This window comes from Lates calcarifer, linkage group LG1 (genome assembly GCF_001640805.2).
Source record: "Lates calcarifer isolate ASB-BC8 linkage group LG1, TLL_Latcal_v3, whole genome shotgun sequence".
NCBI classification, from domain to species: Eukaryota; Metazoa; Chordata; class Actinopteri; family Centropomidae; genus Lates; species Lates calcarifer.
The window spans coordinates 15,302,279-15,327,970 of NC_066833.1; the positions used below are offsets into that span (position 1 = coordinate 15,302,279).

The 25,692-nt window shown below is 40.9% G+C and overlaps 1 protein-coding gene across 1 annotated transcript; it reads right to left on the minus strand.

The window, feature by feature from the left end:
* Window positions 1-3,108: 3,108 nt before the first annotated feature.
* Window positions 3,109-13,833, minus strand: sik1 (salt-inducible kinase 1). Its single transcript, XM_018671991.2, has 14 exons — window positions 13,552-13,833; window positions 12,863-13,066; window positions 12,637-12,753; window positions 9,357-9,420; window positions 9,085-9,246; window positions 8,386-8,510; window positions 8,161-8,284; window positions 7,832-8,052; window positions 7,591-7,740; window positions 7,378-7,488; window positions 7,022-7,247; window positions 6,668-6,922; window positions 6,368-6,557; window positions 3,109-5,847 (listed from the first exon to the last, which is right to left on the minus strand). The coding sequence occupies exons 2-14, from the start codon at window positions 13,013-13,015 to the stop codon at window positions 5,331-5,333; spliced, it is 2,415 nt and encodes an 804-aa protein (XP_018527507.1). The 5' UTR covers window positions 13,016-13,066; window positions 13,552-13,833; the 3' UTR covers window positions 3,109-5,330.
* Window positions 13,834-25,692: the final 11,859 nt, after the last annotated feature.

Sequence of the window (25,692 nt, forward strand, 5' to 3'; positions counted from 1 at the left end):
TTAAAACTAATATGCTCGTCAAACGTGTATTCATTCACAGGTAAAAATAGTCCCTGACAAATACACAGTTTCTACGCTGTTTGAGTAACATTTGTTAAAACTACAGTGACCAGCTGTTTTAGGAGATTAGTGAGTCTTTATTCAGAAAGAAACAATACATTTGGATTTTTAAAGATTTATGTCTTCAGCAGGAATGGAGGGACCTGGGGCTGAGTGCCACAGACAGGCAGGGTACGATGAGAGGGACGAACATGTTTGCTTTTGGTGTTTTGAAAAAATAACACCACAGAAATATTTAATTATCCCTAAAATCCAGCACATTTCAAATGAATTAACAATATGTAAAATAACATCAGCCTTGACCGTTGAGAAAAATACTGAGGTAAGTAGTTATAAAATAAATAGATATTTCACTTTAAGTCCACTACATTTGTCTGACAGCTATAGTTAGCTGTTAGTTTGCAGATTCACATTTTAACACAGAACATATCAGCTTTGAGGTATTGTTACAGAGCAAATTACCCAACCTGGTAACTTTTTATTTAGACCCCCCCATTCAGCATGTATAAGCACAAATACTGTATTAATACTTCTTCCACCTCTGCACATCTCTGAGCCTGATTTATCTTCTCTCTGCACCTCCTGTTCTGTTACTGCATGCAGAAAGTTGCGTAGCACTGAGAGTTCAGGGACAAACTGTACTGGCCACACTGAGTCCTGTGTTTCTTTGCACTGTGTGACCTGGACAGAACTATCCAAACCCTTGAGCTCAGTTTACATGCACAGATACACAACAAACCTCACACAGTTATAAACAGAATCACCTCCATGTATCTGTTGCTGAGACAGATACTGAACAGTTGACACAAAAAACAGTCTAAACAGACTAAAGTGAAAGTACGATCATCTTTGCAACACGATTACACAAGCAATGAACAGTCTGTAAACCTGTAAGGTGTGTGATAATGTCAGTGCATCAGGTGTCGTGTATGTTTAGACTGACTGCAACCTCTGACAGCTGCAACACAGTGACCAGTATTTTTGAAAAGGCCTCTCAGTCACAGTTCTGACATAGTTTCAGTCCTATCTCTCAGACTGTACCTTGATTTCAGAGTCCAGAGTTCCTTGTAGGAATAAATTCTCCTAGCAGAATTCCACATGGATCGAATCTAGATCCACAATCTTTAGTTTTATATGGTACTATTATTATAATGTATAAGCTCAATGTAGATTTTTTTCTTAGCTCCCCTGCAAACTGCATCTCTGTGTAGGATTTGTTTTACTTAAAAGGTAAATAGGTAAATCCAAAAAGAGAATCTTGAGTGAAGAAATGTAGGTGTTTTCCAGGTAGATACATTTAAGACAGGAGTGAAATAATATAAACTTACTCACAACTTCCTTGAATTTTAGTTGTGGTTTTGGTTCATGCCTCTAGGCACTATTATAAAGATGATCTGACCATGTTGGCAGGAGTGGCAGCTGCGATAGGATGTGGCTTATTGCAGCTGCCACTGGTCAATATTATAATATCAGACTATGCATAGGTTTAGCTCATTTATCAGTTCCACTAAAAACCTGCAAAGTTTCTTAAAATGCAGGCTGCTGTTGTTGCTATTGAATTAAGTATGTGAATTTCTGGAATTAAATATCAATGGTGAAGAAACCCTTTAAGTACAGTACATGTAGTGGCTCCCAGTTATTGAACAGCGCAAAAAATCTATATTGTCTTGTGTATCTTACTTTTTTAACTTACTTTTCTGTCTTTGTTATGCCTTGTGTTAATCTTAATGTAAAGCTAATGAAGTATCCCTGCTTACAAAATGTGTATTATCCTTGCACAATAAGTTGCTTTGAGTTTGTTTTCTCCTTTTCTATTTAATTGACACTCACACACACACATATATACCAACATCTATAAATCAGATGGCCGTACAGTGTTGTTGAGAGCATGTTAAAGCTTGTTAGTTAATACAAGGTCATGTCAGCAAGCAGGTGGGAGCTGATGACTGATTTGTTTATGGTGGCTGGACGTCAAATGCCCAGTGTTCCTTTCACACTGTGCCCTCATGAGCAGCTCTAGGATCATAACCAAATGTCAAGCCATATGTTACATGTATCCATGTGTAAACGTGTGAGTGTGTATGTAGGGGTCAGTGACTTGTGGCCTCTCGCAGCGTAAATCTGTACATGTAGCGAGAAGCAAGTCAATGCATTTGTGAGTTTGGCACAGGTGGTACTGTGTCCGGTGCAGCAGAAGTTTAAATAGGGTTTTTCCATTTTCTTACTCTCTTATCTACGTGGAGATAATGAGCAGGCAGGGAGAGGCAAGGAGTGCAGCAGAGGTCACTTGGCTCACATATGGCTTGGCTTCTCATTTTGCTGTTGCGTCACTTGACTCTCACATAGCCTTTCCTGTCAGACGTCAGACACCTGTCTGTTCTCAGTTTTACGAATAATCAGCCAGCAGGAGGGTCATCAGGGTCCAATGAATCATCATTGTGCATCAGAGCATTATCATCGGGTGCAAGTGCATCATCAGTGTGCCTTGTCATCAGGAAAGTGTTTCGCACAGCAAAATACTGACACTAATGACTAGTATCTTCTATCATCCTCTATATGCCTTCAGTAAGATTGGCTGTTTTTTATATTAGTCAGATAGACACTGGATTAAATAATAACCATTACTATGTCACATTATTATCATATTATAAACTCTACAGTCTTTATGAATATGTAATGAAGTCTGTGTTGCATAAGAACTGTTATTAGTTGTCTTTATAGTCACTGATGTTATACAAACTAATAAGGCAACACATTGAGTGTCATATGCATGATGGTGACTATTGAATTATATTACTATGTGAATATATATATTGGTGGGTTCTGCCATTTTTTATGTATACTGTATACTGTATACTGTATATGAATGTCAAAAAATAATACATGTATCACAGTTGGCAGGCTGTGATATAAGTAAAACAAAACTGAGTTGAGCACACAAGCTCCTTTGTTAGAGGTTGTTGATGTCATGCAGAGACGTTATCTACAGCTCACGTCAGTAAACATATCTGATGTTTTATGATGTAACAAAATTCAAACCACAGCCAGTTTAGGAAGTGAACTTTATTTAAATAAATAGCCACATAAATAAACAATCTTTCTTGAACTAGCATTCTCTCTCCTTTCCTTCTCTTTCTGTTCTTCCCCTCCACACACTCACACATTCACACACACAGTCACACACAGACATGCACATGCTCACACAGTCAGTAACAAATAACAAAGAATAACAAAGAAAAAAACATGAAATACTTCTTCTTATCCAAAGTTTGTAAAAAAGGGTCATCTTACAGATTTGCATCAAGACTCTTAGTGTTTCAATAGTTTTGTGAAGTTTTTTTTTATCATGAGAAACAAAAATCTGCAATAAGAAATATGAATAAAGTGCAATTCTTGCTTCTGTTAATACAGCAAGCTCAAAGGTCAAAGAAGATATAAAAAGGGGCTTCTGAGTGAATGGCCAATAATGGAGCCATCCATTTTAATTTCTTCAGTGTAGTGATCAGAGACAGACACCTGTTTACATCTGATCATGGGTTTGTTCAGAGAAAGGCACGAGTATTGGTAATGAGTGCAATCAACTAAAAATTGTTGGGTAAATATAGGAATACTGCATGTTTCCAAAGTAGAACTAGGTTTGGAAAAACACTGCTCCTCTACAAGATGTTTCACAGATATGAGAGAAATAACTAAACTTACAATGTTACACATCTCTTGTGGCTTTCTAATATATCATCTGCACAAATAAATCAGCTTGTTGCAGGTCATTTCTACCTATTTCTAGCCACTTATGGACAACTGACGAAAGTTCAACTTCCAGCACAACATGGTATTGCTATCTTCAGATTTTTTTTCTTCTTCTTTCTAGAAAAGTACAAAAATGAATACCACCATGGTCCTCCTGATAGTAACAGCTAGAGTTAAGGAGATTGTGTGAGAATGATAGCTGACCACCATGCTACATTTTGAGACAGCATTCAAAGTGAAAAGTCAGTAGTGTATCTGTGATAGATCACCCATCTCCTGTGCTGTTCACTCTTTGGTAAAATCCATTTTTTTCCATTCAGTTAAAGAACTACAAGAATGCTGTGTGCAGAAACAGCATTTTGAAATGCCTTCAGTCTTTCCTCTCAGTTTCTACAGTATCATATTATTATGTTACCTAACTAGTACCCTTTCTACTCAGCTAGCTAGCACAGCAAGATCAAACAGACAAAAGTAAAAACAAAATAGCCTCAGGCAAACATGCTTGTACATTTTGACCACCATTGTATTTCAATGTGAAATATTGCACTGTTCCCACAGTCTTTGTTCTGTCCATATGAAAAGTGTCATTCCTCTGATATTCTGGGGTTGACATGTTTTTAGAAGATTTTTACAGGTTTTTGTTTTCAATTTCGTGCCTGAGGAGGTAGTAAAAGCATCTAACAAGACGGTGCTTATCAAATGAAGGGAATATGGATCATTGTACCCACATATGTAAGGTGCTACCAAGCTGACTGATGTACCTGTTGTGCTTTACTCAATCAGCGAGACACTGAGTTTTGGCTGATGAGGATGTAGCAGTCTTTTTGCAGCTTGAGGTATAAGCAGCATTTTGCGTAGCTATAAAAATAATATCACAGTTTCAATACAAACCAAAATTGACTCCTTCGGTGAATGTTTGTAAGCTTAGGGCACTATACTGCATGTTCATTGCACTGCTACAGAGAAATGTCTCTTTAGAAAGGCGAACAAAGTGGGAAAAATTAAAAACAAAAAACCTAATTTTGGTCTGTCCAGTCAAGTGAAAAACATCAAGAAAAGGAAATGACACAAAAAGCAGGTAAAAAAAAAGAATGAGGAAGATGAAGCCTTTCTGTTTTCAGAAGATCAAGAAATTAAGTCAGACAGCATCAAAACATGTGAGACATAAGTGTATCAGCTAACGTCAGCTCTCATTTCATTCAAGTGCGTCCATCAGGGAGCTGGATGAGAGTTTTTCAGTCTATTATTGCTTCTCTGGCTGTCTAACACGGATTTAACACCTCATCCAGAGTTTGGTTATTGCTTAGTCTTTAGCTTATATGATATCAAAAGCATACACACGTGTGTATACAACACGTGTACCCCATGTTGTTGAATAAAGTCTAAGTTTGTCGCTTGCATCTCCTTTTTGTTCTGTCACCTCATTTCTGCTCTCTCTTCTTCTGGGCTCAAAATTAAGTAATTTTTACTTCGAGTATCTTCCACAGAGAGAGCAATCGTTGGTCTGAAACATGGCTGATGTTTTACTTCACCATCACACAGCTACTGAGCTGCTGCTGCCCAGCCAGACCCAACTCCTGCATGTCAGGATCTGTGCTGGAGGCTGCTCCCAAGCCCCACACCACTGGTTTGGACAGGACGGGGAAGGTGCCTTGTGTTGCAGAGTGAGGCTGCTGACGGGGGCTGGAGTGGGAGTGAGGGTGGGGTTGCTGGCTGATGTGCAGGCGAGCCTCGAGAAGATAAGCAGCAGAGGCCACAGGGGACAGCGAAGAGGAGTAGCAGGATGAGGAGGATGAGGAGCAGCCAGAGGAGGAGGTCTTGAGGGGTTGTTGCCAGGGGCTGTGCTGCAGAGCCACTGAAGCTTGCTGAGGAGGCAGGGCGGAGGGGGTGGGGGTGTCAAACATGGAGGGCGAAGCAAACACGGGAGCAGGTGGAGGAGAGGGTGACTGCTGTTGGGCCAGAAAGAGCAGGGGATTCTGGGTAGGTCCTGTCTGAGCTGCTTGGACCTGAGGCTGAGGCTGGTGCTGGATCTGCAGCATCCTGGAAAAGAGAGACAGAGAATCAGACTCTGTATTTGTGTTGAACTAGCAATATTAATGGATTGTTTTTACTTCTATTCAGATGATAATCATGTCTAGGTTCTAGAGTTCATGTAATGCTTTGGGGCAGAATATACAGAGAGTATATATAATATAGTGCAAAAACTTCATCAGGCTTGTAATTGCAAAACTTCATCAGTTTTGCAATTACAAGGAGCATATTTTTTCTACGTCCAAGCAGATTTATAGCTGTTTATTTACAATCAGAGATAATGATATTGTCAGGAAATGTGAGTCGCACAGTTTCTAAAAACATGTGTATCATTTCTGTGTGCAGATTTGAGTTATGACTCTCACAAGGAGTGCAGTGTTTGACTCAACTTGCGCAATTCACCTCACACTCTATCTTTGCCTCATGCGTCTCTCCCTTCCTCTTCTCCCTCACAGTCTGAAAACCTCTGATCTGCATGATCTAATATGTGGAATTTAATAACAGTGTGCTTTCATGTAATGGTGTTCACCTTTGCTGGTGCAGCACCTCCTCCAGCATGCTGCGGTGCTCAGAGAGGGCTGGACCCAGTGACCCTCGGCTGCCGCGGTTACAGGAGGGTGGAGGGACGACCTGCCTCGTCAGACCTTTGATCTTATTTAATCCCAGAAGCCCTTTAGTGCGTGTGTTTTTCCTCAGCTGCTGGCGGAAAGCTTTGAGGCCTGCAGAAAAGGCATGGGAAAGTGTTATACAATACTCCTTTGATCCTTTACTGTGACACAGTACACATGAGAAAAAAAATGAAAACCAGATTAGATAAATGACGCTGTACCTTGTGTAAGGGAGGTGTCAGATGCTCTGCGACCCTCTTGGAAGCTGGCAGGGGGCAGGCTGCCCTGAGCCTGGGGAAGTAGGTGGGACGAGAGGGCCAGAGGAGCTCTGGCAGGCAGCAGTGCTCCACCTTCAGCCCCAGAAGCCACAAGCGTTGACATCTCACCCACTGCAGCCTGCAGAGTAGGTGTGGGACTGGATGAGGACTTCAGACAGCTGTCAGAGGAGGCACCATCAGAAGGACTGACCACAATACCTACAGAGAAAGAATAGAGAAGAAATTAGACTCTGCACAGCTGACAGAGCGAGGAGCAAGGATTAATGTGTGCTTTTTATATATGTTTGTCATACTAACATGGAGGGTTGCACTGGTGGAAACGGGCGGACACCTCAGCCAGAGTGTGTCTGCGGGAAGTGGTGGTGGGAGGGAGCAGGGGCCCGAGAGTTTGCGTTGCCTCCTCCTCCTCCAGGTCTCTGGGTCGCACCTCTTCACTGATGCTTGTCTCAAGCAGGCTGTTGGGTGAAATGGAGCGATTCCAGAGCAATCTGTTCAGGCTGGCCTCCACTGGAAACACCACACGCTGAACCAGAAGGAGGGAGACTGTTAGCCACTGATTGGCAGGAGACGCATGGGATGTGTTTATATCAGGGTGGAGGGTGAAGTCTTCTGATCTCTGAGCTGCTGAATGCTGTCTAGTTTAATTTGTTTACCTGGAACAATCCACCTTGATCACACTCCATCTCTGAGTACACAGGAGGAGGATTTTGGGCTGGAATTGAAAATGCTGTCGTCCTAAAGCTGTCAGTGGACTCCATTATCACCTAGAAGTGAGCAGAAAGCACATGACTTTTTAGACCTCAAGTAGAGGATGAAGACTGGATCAGGATCAATTTAAGCTTGACGCACCAAGCTGGAGTGCTCACCTCTGGGCCAGTGGAGTCTGAGGTGCTCCTGGGTCTCTGACTCCAGGTTCCACACTGGCGGCTCAGCTGCTGGGTACGGTGTTCTCTCACTCTCTCCAGCAGTAGATAGTAGATAGCAGAGAAATGATTGTAGCTGCTGCTCTGCAAGGACTGAGGGAAAGGACAGAAGACAGTAGATTAGTGATTCTGTCACTTCGTTTACCTGCTGTAAACTGTATTGTGTATTGTCACTGTCAGTTACCTCGATAGTCTTCTGGCGGTCGATGCCCAGGGTGTTCATGATGCCCAGCACTGGTTCGCTGTAGTCACCCAGGTTTGAGTTGTACTCTGTGAGGGAATGGCTGAGGGTCTGGTGGGCGGCCGTTGGGTCTGCCAGCATCCAGCGGTGCTGCTTGATCTGGGCCACGCTGATCCTCTTGGCCGGGTCCACCACCAGCATCTTACGGATCAGGTTTTCACAGTCTGGAGGACATAAATGACAAATGAGTCTTGGGTCATGAGCTATTTGCATTTAAAGAAAATTGGTAATTAGCTGTAATTGTTGTGATTAGATGTCAGGAAAATGGATACCTTGGGACATGAAGAAAGGGATTCTGAATCGTCCCTCTGTGACTCTCTGTCTGAGTGCAGGAAGGCTGGGTCCATCAAACGGAAGAGAGCCGCAGACAAGAACATAAAGTACCACACCAAGGCTCTGTGAAGAAAATAGCAAAAAGGAGAACGTTAGGTATATTTTCAAATGTGAATGCTTAATCTTTGAATCATGCTGCCTTTATTTTCAATGTACAAGCTTACCCAAATGTCCAGCTGAGGCCCCTCATACTCTTTCCCTTCAAACACTTCAGGTGCAGCATAAGGTGGACTGCCACACCATGTCGACAGAGGCTCCCCTGCATTGTAGAAGTTTCCAAATCCAAAATCTACGAGAAGAGATACACAACAGTTTTGTTATTGTTTCCTCTATATCCCAGGTCACGACAGAGACACAGATGTGTTGCCTTCCTTTAACCGCAGTGTCTTATGTAGTATGTCATCCTGATGGTCGGAGACATTTATAGACCAGATCTTGTCGAGCTGATGTTAACATATCCGCTCTCACACAAAAGACTGACTCTCTTGCTCTGCTTTGAGAGTTAAGCTACATTATTATGCATTGTATCTTTCTACAACGGTGTGTCTGTTTGTGTGCTTTCATTTCCTCTGGTTGATATTAGTCTTGGTAAAATGAGTGAATTATTCACACTTAATTAGCACACAGACAGCGCAACAGTGATTTAATTAAAATGGTTTAGGGATCCCAAAGCGGCGAGTACTTTCTTCAGGCGAAAACTGAACAGAATACTAAAACATTGGGGAGGTACGGAGAGATGGTGTCAGATTCAGAGCAGTGATTTCTACTTAGAATTAATTAACAAACAAACAAGAAACAAAATGAATGAACAGTTTGTCTCACATCATAATCATGGTAACAGTAACAGTATACAGCAGACCTACCAGCCAGTTTGATATTCATGTTGGCATCCAGCAACAGGTTCTCGGTTTTTAGGTCACGATGAACGATGTGGTGTCGATGGCAGTAGTCCACTGCTGTAAGGATCTGCCAGAACTTCTTTCGTGCCTCATCTTCACTCATACGGCCATTTGAGGTCAGGTGGTCTGCAGGGAGAAAGGATATATTAGTCCATATTTGAGACGGACATGTTGTGACGTTCTATCCATCGGACTATCAAGATCAACAGAGTCAGCCTACATTTATCTGAACTCACCAAACATCTCTCCGTTCTTTGCATACTCTGTCACGATATACAGCATGTCTTTGGTCTCCATGACCTGAGAGAAAGAGAGAGTGAAAAAAAGAAACACTTAAAATCAAATGGGTCATCACAGGCAGCTGGTGATGATGAAGGTACATTTTCAGGTTGAAATCAGTCCCAAGTACTTCAGCAGCGCCCGCTCCAGGCATTTTTAGGCATGAGACATTGTCAAACCACAAAAATTCCCTTGTCATACTTCTCTATGTACTTGTTCCACTCGCATTAAAACACCAACACCCTGGCTTTCCATGATATGTCCTGTTGCATAACCAGGCCGACAGTGGCTTCCTGCACTCATTCATATCATGCTTGCTAAAACTCATCTGTACACATAAACACAAACCCAAAAGGGAAATGCATAACATTCTCACAAACACAAACACACATCAGTTTTGAAATGTTTTCCCTGATACTGACACTAGTTGGCTACGGATACCAGTGCTGAATTACAGACTACCCCTATCTTTTTATTTCTGGGAAACAGATTTAGACGGGCTGTTTACATGGGTCCTCTCTAGTGTGTCAGAAACACTGTAAGTGCAGTCACCCAGTGCACTATGTGGGGCAGGAGAGACGCAATCTTTTCCTGGAGCTCATAGAAAGCCTCCATTTCCCAGGAGAGTCCCCATGGACAGAGCAGTCGAGCTAAAAGGTTGCACAACAAAGCAATTTTCGTCAGATAACAAAGCCCTGTCTGGGTAATGCTACTGGCCATCTCTGAATTAAATGTCACTAAATTCCACTGAATGGTGGAGCTTAATTCTTTTCAGCTACCAGCTCCTTTAGAAAACCAAAGTGAAGAATGATTCAATACACAGATGCCTCCAAGCATCTGGGAAGTAGTCTTTATCTGCGAGATAGGGCAGCTCTCTGGGGCTCTGTCACCTTGAGGTGCAGTTGACGTCATGGCTCTGAAGAACAGGCACGGCACGTCAAGGGCCCTCAACACCCCCCTTGCTTCCCAGAAGGACGATTAACTTAACCCCTTAACTTTCTTATTTTACCCTTTTATTCATATAAAGTAGCTTTAAGGTAATTGACGCTGTGTAATGTTTACACTTAGTGAAATACTCAAACCTGAGACACCATGTTTTTATGGTTGTGGAAGTATTTTCAGTGTTTTGTGCATCATTTTATACACATTTCCTCAGGTCTTTGGAAACTCAGGGATCTAAAATAAATTCCTGTGGGGTTTGAACAAATTTAGGCTTCATGGCAGATCAGCAGAGTTTGTGTGTACCAACCCCACCGGAGGGAGTGTGGGATTCGAGAGGATAAGAAGGGAGTGTGTGGTTGATGCAAGGTCAAAGAGAGGATGAGATAAAGAGAAAGGGTGAGGCTTCAAAGATCCTTGACAATAGGGGGAAAACACATTTTGTGTTCATGAGACCAGTGACAGAATGGAAGCAACGGCTGATTTATCTGATGGCTCCCCAGCAAGCTGCACTAGCACTGAGAGGAGTGAGGCTTGGACCACCGTCCTCCCATTTGCACAGGAAGGAAGGATCACCTCAGAAAACCCAAGGCCATGGAGACATTGACAAGAATATGTGGAGTGGATGGCCACCTGGATGACCATAGGCTACAGATTAGATAAAATGTTTATGGTTAACCATCTCTCTATATATGCTGAGATCCAAATTAGCTCTACTTGAACAAAGAACATTTGACCTTTGACTTAGTGGTATAAACATTTGTCATTGTTTTCAATGAATGTTGTCTATTTTGCGCATGTCTAAGTGTGACATTAAATATTATTGGCACTGAATTTCCATGGCTGTGATGTACACTAAAAATGTTTTTTTCCCATGCCGAATGACCCGCCCATACATTATACTGAATATCGCTTGAAAGCACTGTTACACATTTCAGTAATATTGTTGCATTATCAATATTGTGTAACGAACACACATTACACTAAGGATCCAACTAACATTTAGTTTCATTATCAATTAATCTGTCAGTTATGTTTTAGATGAGTCAATAAATGGTCAATAAATTTCATAAAAGAAGCTGAAATAATGGGAATATGAATATGGAATTTTTACACTATTGATCAAAAAATCTATCAATTATCAAAATAGGTGGAAATATTGTTTTGGTACTAACTGAATAATTGTTTCAGCCCTACATTTCTCTGATATTTGATTCCAACCACCCAGTTCTCATGTTCATAACAGGAAACAGGGCTTCCAGGGAATAATTTCAGGCTCTTATTTTTGCAGTGCAGACACATGATGTTTGTAATTAGCACTTTTCAGCTGCTTAAAACTGCACATGAAGTAATCCTGAAACAGTAGCAAAACAATACAACACTAAACAAGGGGCAGAAAAAGTCCAAACTAAACAAAAAAAAGGGAAGGAAAAAAAGGGCTTTGTGTGTTTGTTTGTGTGGGTGTGTGTTTGTGCGTTTCTTGCCAGACGCGTGCCACAGCGCTTGCAAGGCCAGCTGAGGGTAAAAAAGCCGATTCTTTCTTCTAAGTCTTCAATTTGATTAGAGGTAAAGCAGCACTTTGTGAGTTGGTCTTCACGTGATACCCAGACACATTGCACTTGGCTTTAACAGATGCTAATTGGGCTTAACGTTGAGACCAGTGGACGTGTCCTTAACCAGCACTCTCCTCTACTGCTCTGTTTCCCATATCTCTTCCCATATGACGTCTGACATTATATAACAGAAAACATCTTAGAAATGCATTGTTCTCAGCACTGACGGGCACTCATTGATTATCCATGCACTCACACTGTAACACACACAGGCAGACACACACACCTACAGGGAGAGGTCAAAAGGGATTGCACTAATGCTGTTGTGCTGTAATCATGATTCAATGTACCATGAGAGTCAGCAGCTCAAAACAAGTTAGTACAAACCACTTAGATAATAAATGCCCCTTATTTTTTGACACACATAATGACACTGCTGCATCCACATATCTACAGTAATAAGGCACCACGCTCAGCACCACAATGCTGTCACTGAGGAAAATAAATTTGTCCCTACATTGCAAAACCATTGAATTTTACCCCCTGCGTATGGTCATACTGTCAGCCTGCACACTGACTGAGCCGTCAGTCACAGACCACACCGCTGCACAGCGAGTATCTGGTGACAGTGAGGATGTGAAACAGGTTGAATAACACACTGCTCCATGCACACAGCATTCTGCACACATACAAACACATGCACGACAAACAGCAGCACTGCAGGAGGATAAAAGATAATACACACCTGGTACAGTTTGATGATATGGGGGTGGTTGAGCAGCTTCATAATCTGCACTTCTCTGTAAATTTTCTCCAGGTTAGAGGGATTCAACCTGGTCTTATCAATGATCTTAATGGCCACCTGAAAAACCACAGAAAAAATATTAGTTTGTTTAAAAGAATGTTTTCAAATATATATGTTTTGCATCCAAATATGCAGTTAGCAAAAAAAAAAAAAAAAAGCTGCTGACCTGCGTTTTGGTGACTTTATGCTTGGCCAGTTTCACCACTGCAAAGTTGCCCTTCCCCAGGGTGCGGATGATCTCGTAGAAGCCAACCTGCAGTGGTCTTCCCTGGGCAGGACTGGACTGAGCCCCCCGGCTGTTCTCTGTCATGATCACCATGGTGCACCAATAGTGTGGAGATACAGTGCTGGGATAAATTAAGGCTCCTACCTGCAGAGGCAAAGAGGTGGATTCACATTTTACTGAACAGTAACAGATATATAGCCTATTACATTTTACATTACAACACATTTTTAAATCAACGTGTATGTGTACAGTATAGATGGGCATATCTTTGGTGGTGCAGTGTAAAATCTCTTGTGTAACAAATGTGCTCAGCTGGGAAACGAAAGTGAGTACAATGATAGAAAATTTTCTTCATAGTGATATAGCGTTAGTCAAAAGGAAAGACAAATAGCCCACGTATTCTGATAAAATCCGTTTTCTTGTTGAGTTCATTCTACACCTATAATACAATTGCCAAATGTGTGTACTTATTTGACTTTTAAATAGAATCGATTGAATAGAAAGTGAAATAGGCGAGAAGCTGGATTGATTAAAACTGAAAGGTAACTTTGAGATAGGCTACAAAACTGTGAGATTATAGTAAATGAACCATTAACCAGTGAAATGTGAGTAAAAAAGTCCAGTCCTACCTTAAAAAGCGGACATAAACCACCTTCGCTCACTGTTAAGACAGCTCTCCGAAGAAATGTAAACCATTCCACAACCGGAGCGAAGTATCAACAACACAACAAAGAGGAAAAACTGTGGAAAATACGCGCGGAGTAACTTTTTCCTCCCGTCGTTACTTTCTGACAACAAGTCTTTCGGCCCGGGACTGGGCTGCGGCCGATGTGTGCCTGTGCGCTCCGCCGGAATGCAGAGCAGAGGGCTTCAGCGCTCGCAAGGGGAACTCCTCCTCCCCCTCTTCCCTCCTCCCTCCGCCACCATAACAAATTGGTACCCACCTTATTAACGTCACACCCGCGTCAGAGCTCCGAGCTGGGTGCACGGCAAGGCCGGGCCCGAGCGCAAGGAACGAGTTGCCCGGCAACCGCGCGGCTCAGGCGCACGGTGACGCGAGTGCTGATGGAGGGGTTGCTTGGAGATGGGGATGGTGACGTCAGTCGTAGCGATGTGTCACCACGTGATGTTTCCCTCTGCCGGGCTGTTGCTCGCGGGCAGCCTCGCTCTCACTCCACAGACTGGCAGCGCGCGCGGCTTAAGCGGGAACAGAAACAGAAAGCAACTGTTGATCGACAGTTCCATTGTTTTTAGTGTTTTTACTGTTTACTTAGTAAACCACATTCTATTCTATTCTATATTCAAATGTTAATGTGCTGTTACTTCTTTCATGAACTTATTATTCCTCACAGTGTAATTTGACCAGCAGTGCTTTATGTTTCTATGATCTGCCCTACAAGTTTCTACCATATGTGTCTATTCCAATTGTCCCTTTCCTTTTAAAACTGCATATTATTGTGCCTCCATGTGAAAAACAAAATAACACACTCTGTCTCTTACAAATGAAAAGTCTAATTCATAAGCAATAAAATACACCATTTTTACCGCCACACCCTCATTTGGTCTGTTACAACCAGTAACTTATGGTGGAAAATGTTTGCAAGCTTTAGATAAATGCTGACTAACTGACATTAATGAGTATGTCTGCTGACTTTGCAACTCCTCTACTTTTGCTCTTGTTATACTACATGTTAGCATGTTACATGTTAGCATGTTTAATTCAGTTTGCCAGGGAGAATTCTGAGAAATTAACGGAAATTTAATCTGACATTACCTTGTAGTTTCCACATGTGGCCACAGAGGCCACTGTTTGGCAAAAGTTACGTTGTGTTCCTTTAGAGGAAAAGTTAAAATCAAAACAGAAGACTCTATCAGCAAAACTAAAAAGCATCATTTTCTAATAAGTCACCTTTTGTCAGGGATTCATAAGTAGTAACCCATGGCTTTATTAATGATTAATAAATAATCTACTATATGTTACATGCCACGTAGAAAAACAACTTTTCTGATTGTTGGTTGTAAAAAAAAAAGTCCTTTTGGCTGTTTAGTCATAATGTAGTCACAAATGTTTATAATCTAGTACTACTGTTACTGGTTTACCATTAGTAAATTATTTATCAACCACTTATAAAGCTACAAGTTACAAATTCATAAATGGTGCCTACAGCTCAAACTGTTAATAAATACAAGTGAACATAACTCAAATTTATGTGGTCACGCAGAGAGAGAAGTCAATTGCTTTAGTTCCAGGTCTACTTTATATAGTTATATATAGATAGCTGTATCTATTCAGGAGCTGTGATACATTTCTTTTTTTAATCTCTCCATTCTGCACAGAGCAGGTGAGACACCTCAACACACCCTATACACTGAGAGTTAAGTAGTCCAATTCATTATGTCAGTGAAAAGCAAAGCCATGTGTTTTTTAAATAAAAGTAATTACTGTAATTACCTTAGTTCTGCAACTGGATTGTTTGTGAATCACCAGTTTAGACCGTCAGATGTTCATGCATCTCTGAAAGCTTATTGGGGATTTTTCCTGTGAAGGTGCAATTTTGCCAATCAAGATGAGGAGAAAAACACAGTCCAGACCAGGTTATATCCACTTGTGTTGGAGGGGGTATACTTGTGTGTGTTTCTACTGCAGGTGTAGGTAATCCAGATTTTTTTTAAATAAAAAACTCCAAGACAAAAAAAATGGAGCTGATAATTGAGAACACAAACATGATATCCAGTGACCAAGTTACGCATAGGTGTCTTGACTGTCTGGCTTGCAACCAGAAAACAATGTAGGAGTAAACAACAGCTAAAAGACTACAACTAGAACATGTTTCAGATGGTGGGTGTACTGTAGCATTTCACAGCATGCATGCACAGAATCAGCACATGTGAGTGTAAATACCAAATATCAACCCCAGTACGGAGGCAGATTGTACCCTCCCACAGTCTGAAATGTTAAAGGAATGCAAAATGCATGCAAAATGTCTCTGCTGAAAGGTCACACAATATTTTGATGCACACTTACAACAAAACCACACAGCCCACTCTGCTCCTCATCTCAGTGTTTTCATAACCAAATGTCTCTACCTGGTGCCATTTGACTATCTGCCGCACTTGCATGTTACTGTTGTTGAATTGCCTGAGTGCAGGCAAAGGAGACACAGTTATGTAAACTGTATTAACCTGAGTCAGATTGTCTCAGCGCGATGAAAGACCAGTTTTGAAAGGAAATGAGCGACATGTTGCAGCATCAGCTCACTTATTTGAGAGCAATTTGGGCCTGTAATGATAATTTATAAACTTGAAAATTTAAACTTTTAATTAACTATGACCACAGCGACCACAAGTAGTCACAACATTGAATTTGCCTTCATTTCTAAAGAGTCTCTTTTAGTTGGTAACATTAAAGTCAGTTAATCAACGTGTATAACTCAGAATAGGCTGCTGTTTGCAACTGCTGCAAAGTGCTCATTAGAAAGGATATGAAACCACTTTTTTCATTTCTCTGTGGTGCCAATAACAAGAATAACATTTGCATTGATTGTGTTTGCAGCCACTTTTCATACATCCTCATTGTCTGCACTTGCCACTGTGGTACAACATTTTATGAAGATAAATTGTTTATCATAATCTCCATCTTTCTCCAGTTTGGTTTTCTTTTGGTTTCTTTCTAACTTTCTATTTGCCTCTTACTTCCTTAAATGGATGTATACTATGAATATATTAGACTGTGTGTTTCACATATGGACATATTAAAGGAAACTTAACTAAGGTACATATATGTTTTTTCAAATAAAACATCATTGAGAAAATGTACAGATGAAAAAAATGAATAAATAATATGATGCAGGGCATATCCATGTTTGTAGTCCCACTCTAAGAGTACAGGTCATTAATCATTATCAAAGAAGTATAGATAAAAATACAACACAGTAAGAATGAATACAATAAGAACAGCAAATGAGCAAAGACCCAGATGTGGGGTCAAGTGGTCATGGCAGTTCATGATGCCAAACCACAGCATTTGCAGATAATTTTATGTTTTTTATTTCCCAAAGAAATGACTAACAGCAGAAAATAAAATATGACCAGGAGACTGTGAATGTGAACTTGAATCTGAGCCAAACCACATGCCACCCTCTCTTTCACACACACTGCATGGACTCTTATGATGCTAATTGTTTTTCAGTCACCACACTTTTCACAATTTGTGTATGCATTTTCATCACAAATAACTTGTTGTTACAGTCAACAGTGATGCTACAGATTGTAATTCCTAATATCAGCAATGTACAGAATCCCTACAAAGACATATGGATACGACTGACTGAGCAGTGGTTGTTTTGTCTTCGAGACTTAACAGTGTTAACTAAAAACAGGTGACGTATCAGGCACATTTCACTGCACATTCAGTTACCTGCCACAAAGAAAGGGCCATGAAGTGGTTTGTTCTTTTTTTCATATGCTTCTGGTACTCTTTAATCAAATGTGGGTGTGCAAAGGTCAACTCAGGGGGTATTTCAGCCCCTTTTATTACTTATTTACATTTGGAGGAATCATACTTTCCTGCACGGACTGTCTGCAAACAGGGGGTGTAAGACAGGATGTAATGAGTCACACCTCTCACCCATGGACTTTATGTTTGCACTAGCGAGCACGCTAAGGTATTTTTGGTTGCATCTTTTCACTACCACTCAGACTAATTGCTGTCTAGATAACTGAACACGTCAATAATGGCAGGAATGCAAGGATGAAAGAGAACCAAAGATGTGATTCCTTCAAAGAGGAGATCAAACATCCACTTCTGTTAATCCGGTGTCATGTAATTATGACTATCTACCCGACCTAATTAAATTCAAATGTTCCCTGGCCGCTCTTTTCAGACAATACATATCAAGCCTCATCTGGTTTTCAAGGTCAAGATCACAAGACAGCAGAAAATCCCTTGATGGTGAGATGAGCATCTACAAAACAAGATTAAAGTCGACACTGTGGGAGGAAAACAAAGCCTGTGTTATTAGACACAGGGACAATCCATAAATCTAAATATGGATGAAAACCATCATTAACATGACAAATGCTATAACTGAAACGTTACTTTCCACATGTTCGGCTACAGAATTGCCTTTTCTCACAGTTGCTTGTGTATGACTTTTTATACAAGCCTTTTATATAATAGCTGTCCTCTCAAAGACCTCTCACCACTGACTGCAGTGACCTCTGTGTCTCACATCCCAACTCCAAGTGTGACACTGTTTGCTCTCAAGAACATCTGTTTGAACCTGACGTTGTCTTACCAAAGACTTAGCATGTGACTCTGGCTGCACACACTGTCTCAGCCTGATACTTCTATAATGTTTGATTACATTTGATGTGTAAGATAAATATTTATGACCACAGAATTATTATATTCATATGCACAGGTTTAATTATCATTATGTACTGTGATATTAAACAGGTGTAGAAACTGCTAATGTAATAAAACTACAGCCATGCTAGCAGTTATGTGATGCTGCTTAGACACAAAGGTGCTTTTAGTCAAGGGGGTTATTATGACTACCATGTTCACCATCTTAATTTAACATATTAGCATGCTAACATGTGCTAATTAGCACAAAACACAAAGCACAGGTGATGTTAGTGTCATAAGTTTGGAGGTATTTGGTAAGAAACCAAAGTATTAGACGGAGGGCTCGACCAAACACATGACTATGACACAGGAGACCTCTGTTTGATACAAGTAGTCATTGCTGTTTCATTTATCCATGATCGTTCCACAACCTGAACCACTTGTTCATTGTTGTAACCATGATGATGAATGTCCTTTAACCTTAGGGAAGTGTTTATTTCAACCCCTGATCTTTTCCTAAACCTAACCAAGTTGTTTTTGTACCTAAACGTAACCAAACTTAAACTTAACTTAAAAACAACAATGTAATATAGAGCCCATAACATACTCATTTTTTGTGTATAATGTTAGAACTTATCACATTTTGTATTTCTGGTATCATTACGTCACAATAAATGTGGGTTTGTATACTTAAAACCTTGCACCAACCCTCTGGCAGCGGGGTCTCCAGCTCTGCTAACAGAACTGGCAGTGATGGTGGGAAGCCAGTGAGGGATGACATTGTGGTTTTTATATTTGTTCTATTACACGTGCAAAGTTAGGACAATACATTCTCTACATTTTTATTACAGTACAAATTTAATGACTGACGTGGATACCTGCATGATAGTAATTAAACACCTTTATAAACCATGACACACCTCACTAATAATTCATGACATACACACACTTATAGTTATTAATGTTCTCTGACTGTTGCTGTCCTGGTTGTCCTCAGGTCACTCCCCCTCTCCTCCCTCCATTGGCTCTCAATAACTGCCTCCTACATCCATGTCCAATCTCTGACACAGCCTGTTCTGCAACTGGCTTTCATAATCACCACATAAATACATTTCAGCTTAAACAGTACATATATACTCCACACATTAGCAACTAATAGCTCTCAGACAGGCAACAAAAGCAGTTTAGTTCAGGTCTGCTGTGATGCAATGATGCAGTACTTCCTGTTTTGAAGGCGCGATTGTGTGAGGTTCTACTCTTCGTGTGATTCTCATTCTCCTGCTTCTTTTCCCATTGAATATGGGTAAATCAATGGTTAAAACTGACTTATTCTTACTGCATATCTGTGAAACATTTGTGCAGGTCATGATGATTTTAAAGCATATGTACATACCACTGACAGACTACCTGGGGTTGATTGCTTTTACAGTCTCCTACAGTCTGTGAAAAGGTCCTTTGTCTGGTCATTTACTGTTATTGTGTCTTGCGGAGGACAGGGGTACCATTCTTCTTTGGTAATTAACGTTGGTCTATCTACACTTGTTTACTTTGGCAGGCAGGGCTGGCCTCGTGAGCTTGTGCGTCAAGCTATCATCCAGGAGGTCCAGCACCAGCCCTCCTCAAACAAACAATTTCAGTGATGAGGGCCTTACTGATCTCCCTCTCACACATACTCATTCATTTCTCACTCAGATTTAAGAGTTTGTGGTTTGAATTCTCATCTAAGTGATATTTATCAATGATTATAAGTCATTAGTTTAAGACGTTCCAGCGTCAATGTGTTTCATTTAGTTAGAACTGGAAAATCATCCCACTTTTGACAGAGAATAGGTTCAGTGTTACAGGGTGGTGGAAATACACAATGTTTGCTGGGAGACTGTGATTTACCACATAGAAAATAAGTTACTGATCATATGGACGCTTTTCCACAGTTGGAGTTTAGTGGCCCGAGGATGCCAGAAAGCTGGAGAGTGATTGATAATGATAGTGACATAAACAGCATAGCTAGAGACTTTCTTAATGTCTTAGAGACAATGGTAGCAAACAGAAGAAGAGTCCATGCTTTCAACAGAAGCCATTAGAGCCAGATAGTACACATGTTTGTGATGGATTTGTTGTCCACTGATATCAGCCAAAACTAAGTCACTAAACTAGTCATTGTCAGAGCCAGATGTTTGCTTATTTGCATGTTCTTCATCACAAATAATATCGAAGCAAGTGTGCGCTTTAAATAAAAATTAATGTCTGATTTTTAGCACATAAAGAGGCATGTGTGTATGCGTGTGTGGTGAAGATAGTAGTGCAGTGAAACAAAAAATACTATGGAGGGAAAGGAGAGAAAAACTGACCATCATGGACATTTTGCTAGCATGAATAGGGATGACTCTCAGGCCACTTGCAGATCATATGAGGTGAAGGACTTCTGCTGCAGTCGCACAATTTTGGCAGAGTGGCAAGAACAATTAGTTCTTTGTTAGTCCAACTTAGGAGCTTTCAAACATTATTCCCAGATGGTTACCCCTCTGCTACCGTCCTAGTCACACCATTAAATCATCCAAATTAGCCACTTTTACTGCTACTTTTGTCATGTGTAGCTGTTTGTCAAAGTATTAGTGCCTTTGGGCAGAGCTGCTGTTTTCCTCTGATTCCAGTTTTTTTATGCTAATCTAAGCTAACCGGCTGTACAGTGTATTTTCCAAAATGGAAACTAAGTAAAAACAAAGAATTACTGTTTTCGTGTTAGCTGAATTGATTGAATCTGTGTTATTTTGGATTTTATTGCTATGGTAATGATGATGGTTGTGCCCAGATTTTGCCACAGGTTTGTTGACATCTCTGTATCAGGATCATAACTGGGATGTGAACTGTTTCCACCTTTTAATTTATTATTAATTAATTATGTTCTGAACAACATGATTTTTTTCCTACTAGGCTTAAATCTAAACAGACAGGGAAACAGGGAAAAGCAAAGTGAGTTTCATATCCAACATCATTCTTTAGCCCCGGTGATTATACAAGAACCTATTTTTCTGATCACCATTCATGAAAATAACAAAAGCCCTTTCTGCTAAAGAATGTACAGTATTATGATACTATCAGCAGAGCTGCTGATACAGTAATCCTGTGGTGTCAGTTATCTCAAGATGTAAATACCTGGCCACCGCCTGTGTCTGCACACTAGGTTACACAGAGCCTTTATGAATGCTTGTGTGCGCAAAAGCCCCTCTGGAGACAGAGCTATGTGCGTCATAGCACGGATCAGCCTATTATCCTGGGCTAAGGGTGGCAGGAGAGGGGGATGTGAGGTACCCAGAAAGGTGACAGTAAGCTTGACAAGGGGGATTTAATGAAAAGTAGATATAGCACAGTGGTAGATAGATTAAATCAGTGGATATAATTAAAAAGAATAAAGAGAGGAAGTAAGGTGAACATTTACACAAAGAAGAGGGAGAGGGCACAGAGATGAGAGGGTACAAAAACAGAGAGAGCAGCGAGGAAGACATTAGAAAGAGGTCAGTCCTGAGTGGAGCAGGATGATGCACCTCTTGTAGTGAACTAGTGACGTAATGCTCTTATTCGACCGCTCCAAATACATGGAGAGTGAATGAATTAAAAAAAAAAAAAGTCTGGGTCACTTTTATTTGTCTTTCTCCACTCCACACACACACACACACACACACACATATACACACAAACACACACACAGCCATCCAATGCGGTACAGACACAGACACGCACAGTCCCACAAACACACACAATCTGAACTAACAGGGGATTTACTGAATTGAGCTGCTCATGATGAAATGGATTTGATATATGGGACAGTGGGAAATCAGTAGGAAGACAAGACCTGATTAAAATCATGTATAAAACAAATAAAGCCATCAAAGCTCCACCAGGCTTCAGGATGTCGACAGGGTCAAAGAGATGAGACTTGGGAATTGAAAACAACTTTATGTGAACAAACAAAACTTAGAGCTAACATGCTGATGTTGTGTACTGTGTTCATCATTTTAGTTTAGCATATTAGCATCCTAATACATGCTAGTTACCAAATGAGGCTGATGGGAATGTCTGCATTAATGTCTATTTGTGGACTGACTCTCAGTTATGTAGATTACAATCACCTGAGTTATGAATGTGTTTGTCTATATATTGCTATATATATCTTTTGACAAAGCCTGACAAAGTTATATTTTTCGGATCCAGCACCTGTGAGTTTTTTTGGATGTGTGTGCTCTACAATTTGTTTTAAGCATTAATGTCTTTACCAGCCAGTCCATCCTGTAGTTGTTGATACGTTTCACTCACACTCCACAAATGTGAACCTCACAGTAGCACTGGAAGAAAAGCCAGGGGATCACCAATGTCCATAGGCTTCATCTTCTGAGGACGATGATTTTCTGTACTGTAAGAGTTGTTGACGTATTTCAGTCTGGACCAAACAGTTGGACCTACTCACGTGAGCCTTGCTGCTAGCATGGCTAAAAACCTACCATGATGTGCTGTCTATGACACCTAGGACAGTTTGTTTATGGAGGAGATGAATATCAAGTATGACTTGGAAGTGACATTGGAAGAGTCCAGATGGAAAGAAAGTTTTTATCCCTACAGGTGTTAGTGCATCTTGTGCTCCTGATCTTGCCGTGCAGCGTCCATATGGTCTGTCAGCTTGCCCCTAAGTCTGGATAACAGCTCTTAAGTCACCAGAGAAGGGAGAGAAAAGAAGTGTAACTTCAGACACATATGGCCTCAGGGCAAAATTAGTGAATGATGTTTGAGGAAGGATGCAACCATCCAGTGCTGATAAATTAGGTGGTTCATCATCAAGTACTTGTCCTTGCACATATTATTCTGGCTTGTCAGCACCCATCTAAATGGACTTTTCATTCATTTGTTTGCCTCAGACTTGTTGCATCGTACCCTACTTTACCCACTTCCTCATTTTCTTTGATAATTTCTCACCACTTGACCTCCATCGTCTCGTCACGCAGCTGTCGGTTCAGAGCAGACTGACAACAGATTGAGTGAAACGTAATGTGTTTCTGATTCAGTGGTGGAGAGTTTGAGAGAAGTCTGCCAGAGAAAGGAACAGCTAAGCATGGATTAAGAGACCTAAGCTGGGTAAAGGAGGGTGTCTGAGAGGCAGAAATGACATTCAGGACATCTGTGCGTTCGCCTGTTCTAGCCATGTGAGCACTGGACCTTCCAGACTTAAGGGGAAAGGGGAGGGGATCCTCTTCTGCACCAAAGCCAAAAAAGGAAAGCTAGAGCTGGGGTTGAGAGGTCAGTCTTCATGGTTTGTAGAATGAGTTATAATATGGTCTATTCCTGAGGCTAAGCAGTTACAGTTCTTCTAACTTTATTTTCTATCCAAGTTACAGCTGAGATTAAAGAAAAAGTATATGAAGACATGCCCAAAAATGTAATATTCACATGCAATTAAATTCAAGACTAAGTAACAGTCTATTTTAAGTGAAATACATTTCTGTTTATTCAATCAACACCAACAGTTAAGGTAATCTGTCACTTTTTTCTATAATTGTTTTAGGTTAATGAGACGACACAACAGAAAATGGTGTACTCATTATCTCTGCACAAAACCCCCATCTCTTCTTCCTTAAGCACAAAAGCACTTATGCAATCACTGCAAGAGAATGTGCAAACATGCACACACACACACACACACAGCCACAGTCAGTGCAGAACATATTGTTTGTTTCTCCTCACTCGTATGCCAGCGATTCTGATGTGCCAGAACAATAAATCCAGAAAATGTGTTCCAAGTTATTGTGGAGCAGCAGGACTGTGGAATCATTCAGATACAGTTTTTTAAAATAAATTTTTCTCTGCTGTGCTCAGTGAGATTCGGCTAGACCATTAAACTGTGTATGCCATGCAGAGCAAGTGGAGAAGAACACAATGTACTAAAAAAAAAAAAAAAAAAAAAAAAAGCACCTCATGTGTGAAGTTGCTTCTGTGCTTAACGATCAGATCACGGTCACATTGTGTGTAGGGTTAGGGTTGGGGTTAGAACATGGTTATGATGAGTATGTTTCCAGGTGTGCCTCTGTGAAGTGCGCAATGAAGTGTCTGTGTGCAGCCCTGTTGCAGTTCAAGGTCTCTGAGTAATTCTTATCTAATTAGTGTTTCTACTTTAATTCAACAGCAGAGTTTTGACTTTGAGCATGAGTGCTGTCAAATCAAGTTCTTAAACCATCCTTTCATAGAAGTAGGCACGTTTTTTTCTAATTTGCACATTCACTGGTGCTTCTGTCCCCCATGTAGTCAGACACACCAGGAAACATCAGAGCAGTCTGAGCCGCAGACTGTTTTGAAATGTGTTGGATCTTGTTGCTAGGGCTGTTGTGAGATAAAAGTAGACAGCAGATAGTTTGACACAGTTCCTCCTCTGTTCCTCATCCAACACAACCTGCTCCCTTCATCCAGCACCAGACCACCCACTGTTCACTTCAATGATTAACCTCAGATTAACTGCAGGACAAAGACCCCTCTTGTTTCCATCACCCCCACACCCGCACACCTTTTTGCTTCCCCCAGTTTATCTCCTTCCACTACACATTCTCTGCAGCCAGTGAATGTCAGCCACTTATGGAAGGGAAATAAATACCCAGGAGAGCCAAGCTGCCAGAGGAGTCACCTGCCACACTACGCAGCAGCATCTGCTCATCCAGCTTAAAGCGCACGATCCACAGTCAGACCATTTTTAGCAGCAGGGATAAGAGAGACACTAGACTCCATATCAGCACAATTCTTTCTTCAGTGCTCTTTGTGGTGCTCTTTTTGGCACCACCTCCAGCTATAGCATGTATGACGTCAGCCTGATAATATGCAGTTGTACGCTGCTCTCCAGGAAAGTTTCCCTCTTTTTTTCATGATATCCACGCCTCCTACACACTGAGTCAAATATCATTATCTCGGTGTGATACTCTCTGTGTATAATTAACATTAGGTACATGGTGACATTTCCACAGTCCTAATTATGTTCTGGAGATATGAAGAAAAAGGTGGTGGAATTATTTTCCTGCAGGAATGACAGAATAATTATCTTGGTCATAGGGGTCAGTGTGGGCGGCTGAATGCGACATACTACTAGTTATTTTTTACATACATATTTTTTACATAGTTATTTTAACATACATACACACATACAGTATATATATGTATAAAACTACCACTATATACAGTAGTTTTTCTTCGTCTTCATAACGTTCCCTTTTGTCACTTTTAGTTAGGCCCACATCAGTTTCTTAATATTATTCTGATACATAATAATTCATATAATCTCTCCTCCTTCACATCAGGCCTCTTCTGTCATAGATAATGTCACTGTCAGTGTTTCCCCTCCTTTTCCCTCCCCTCCTTCCTCCTCTATGGCAGTGGGCTCTGAGCAGCCTGC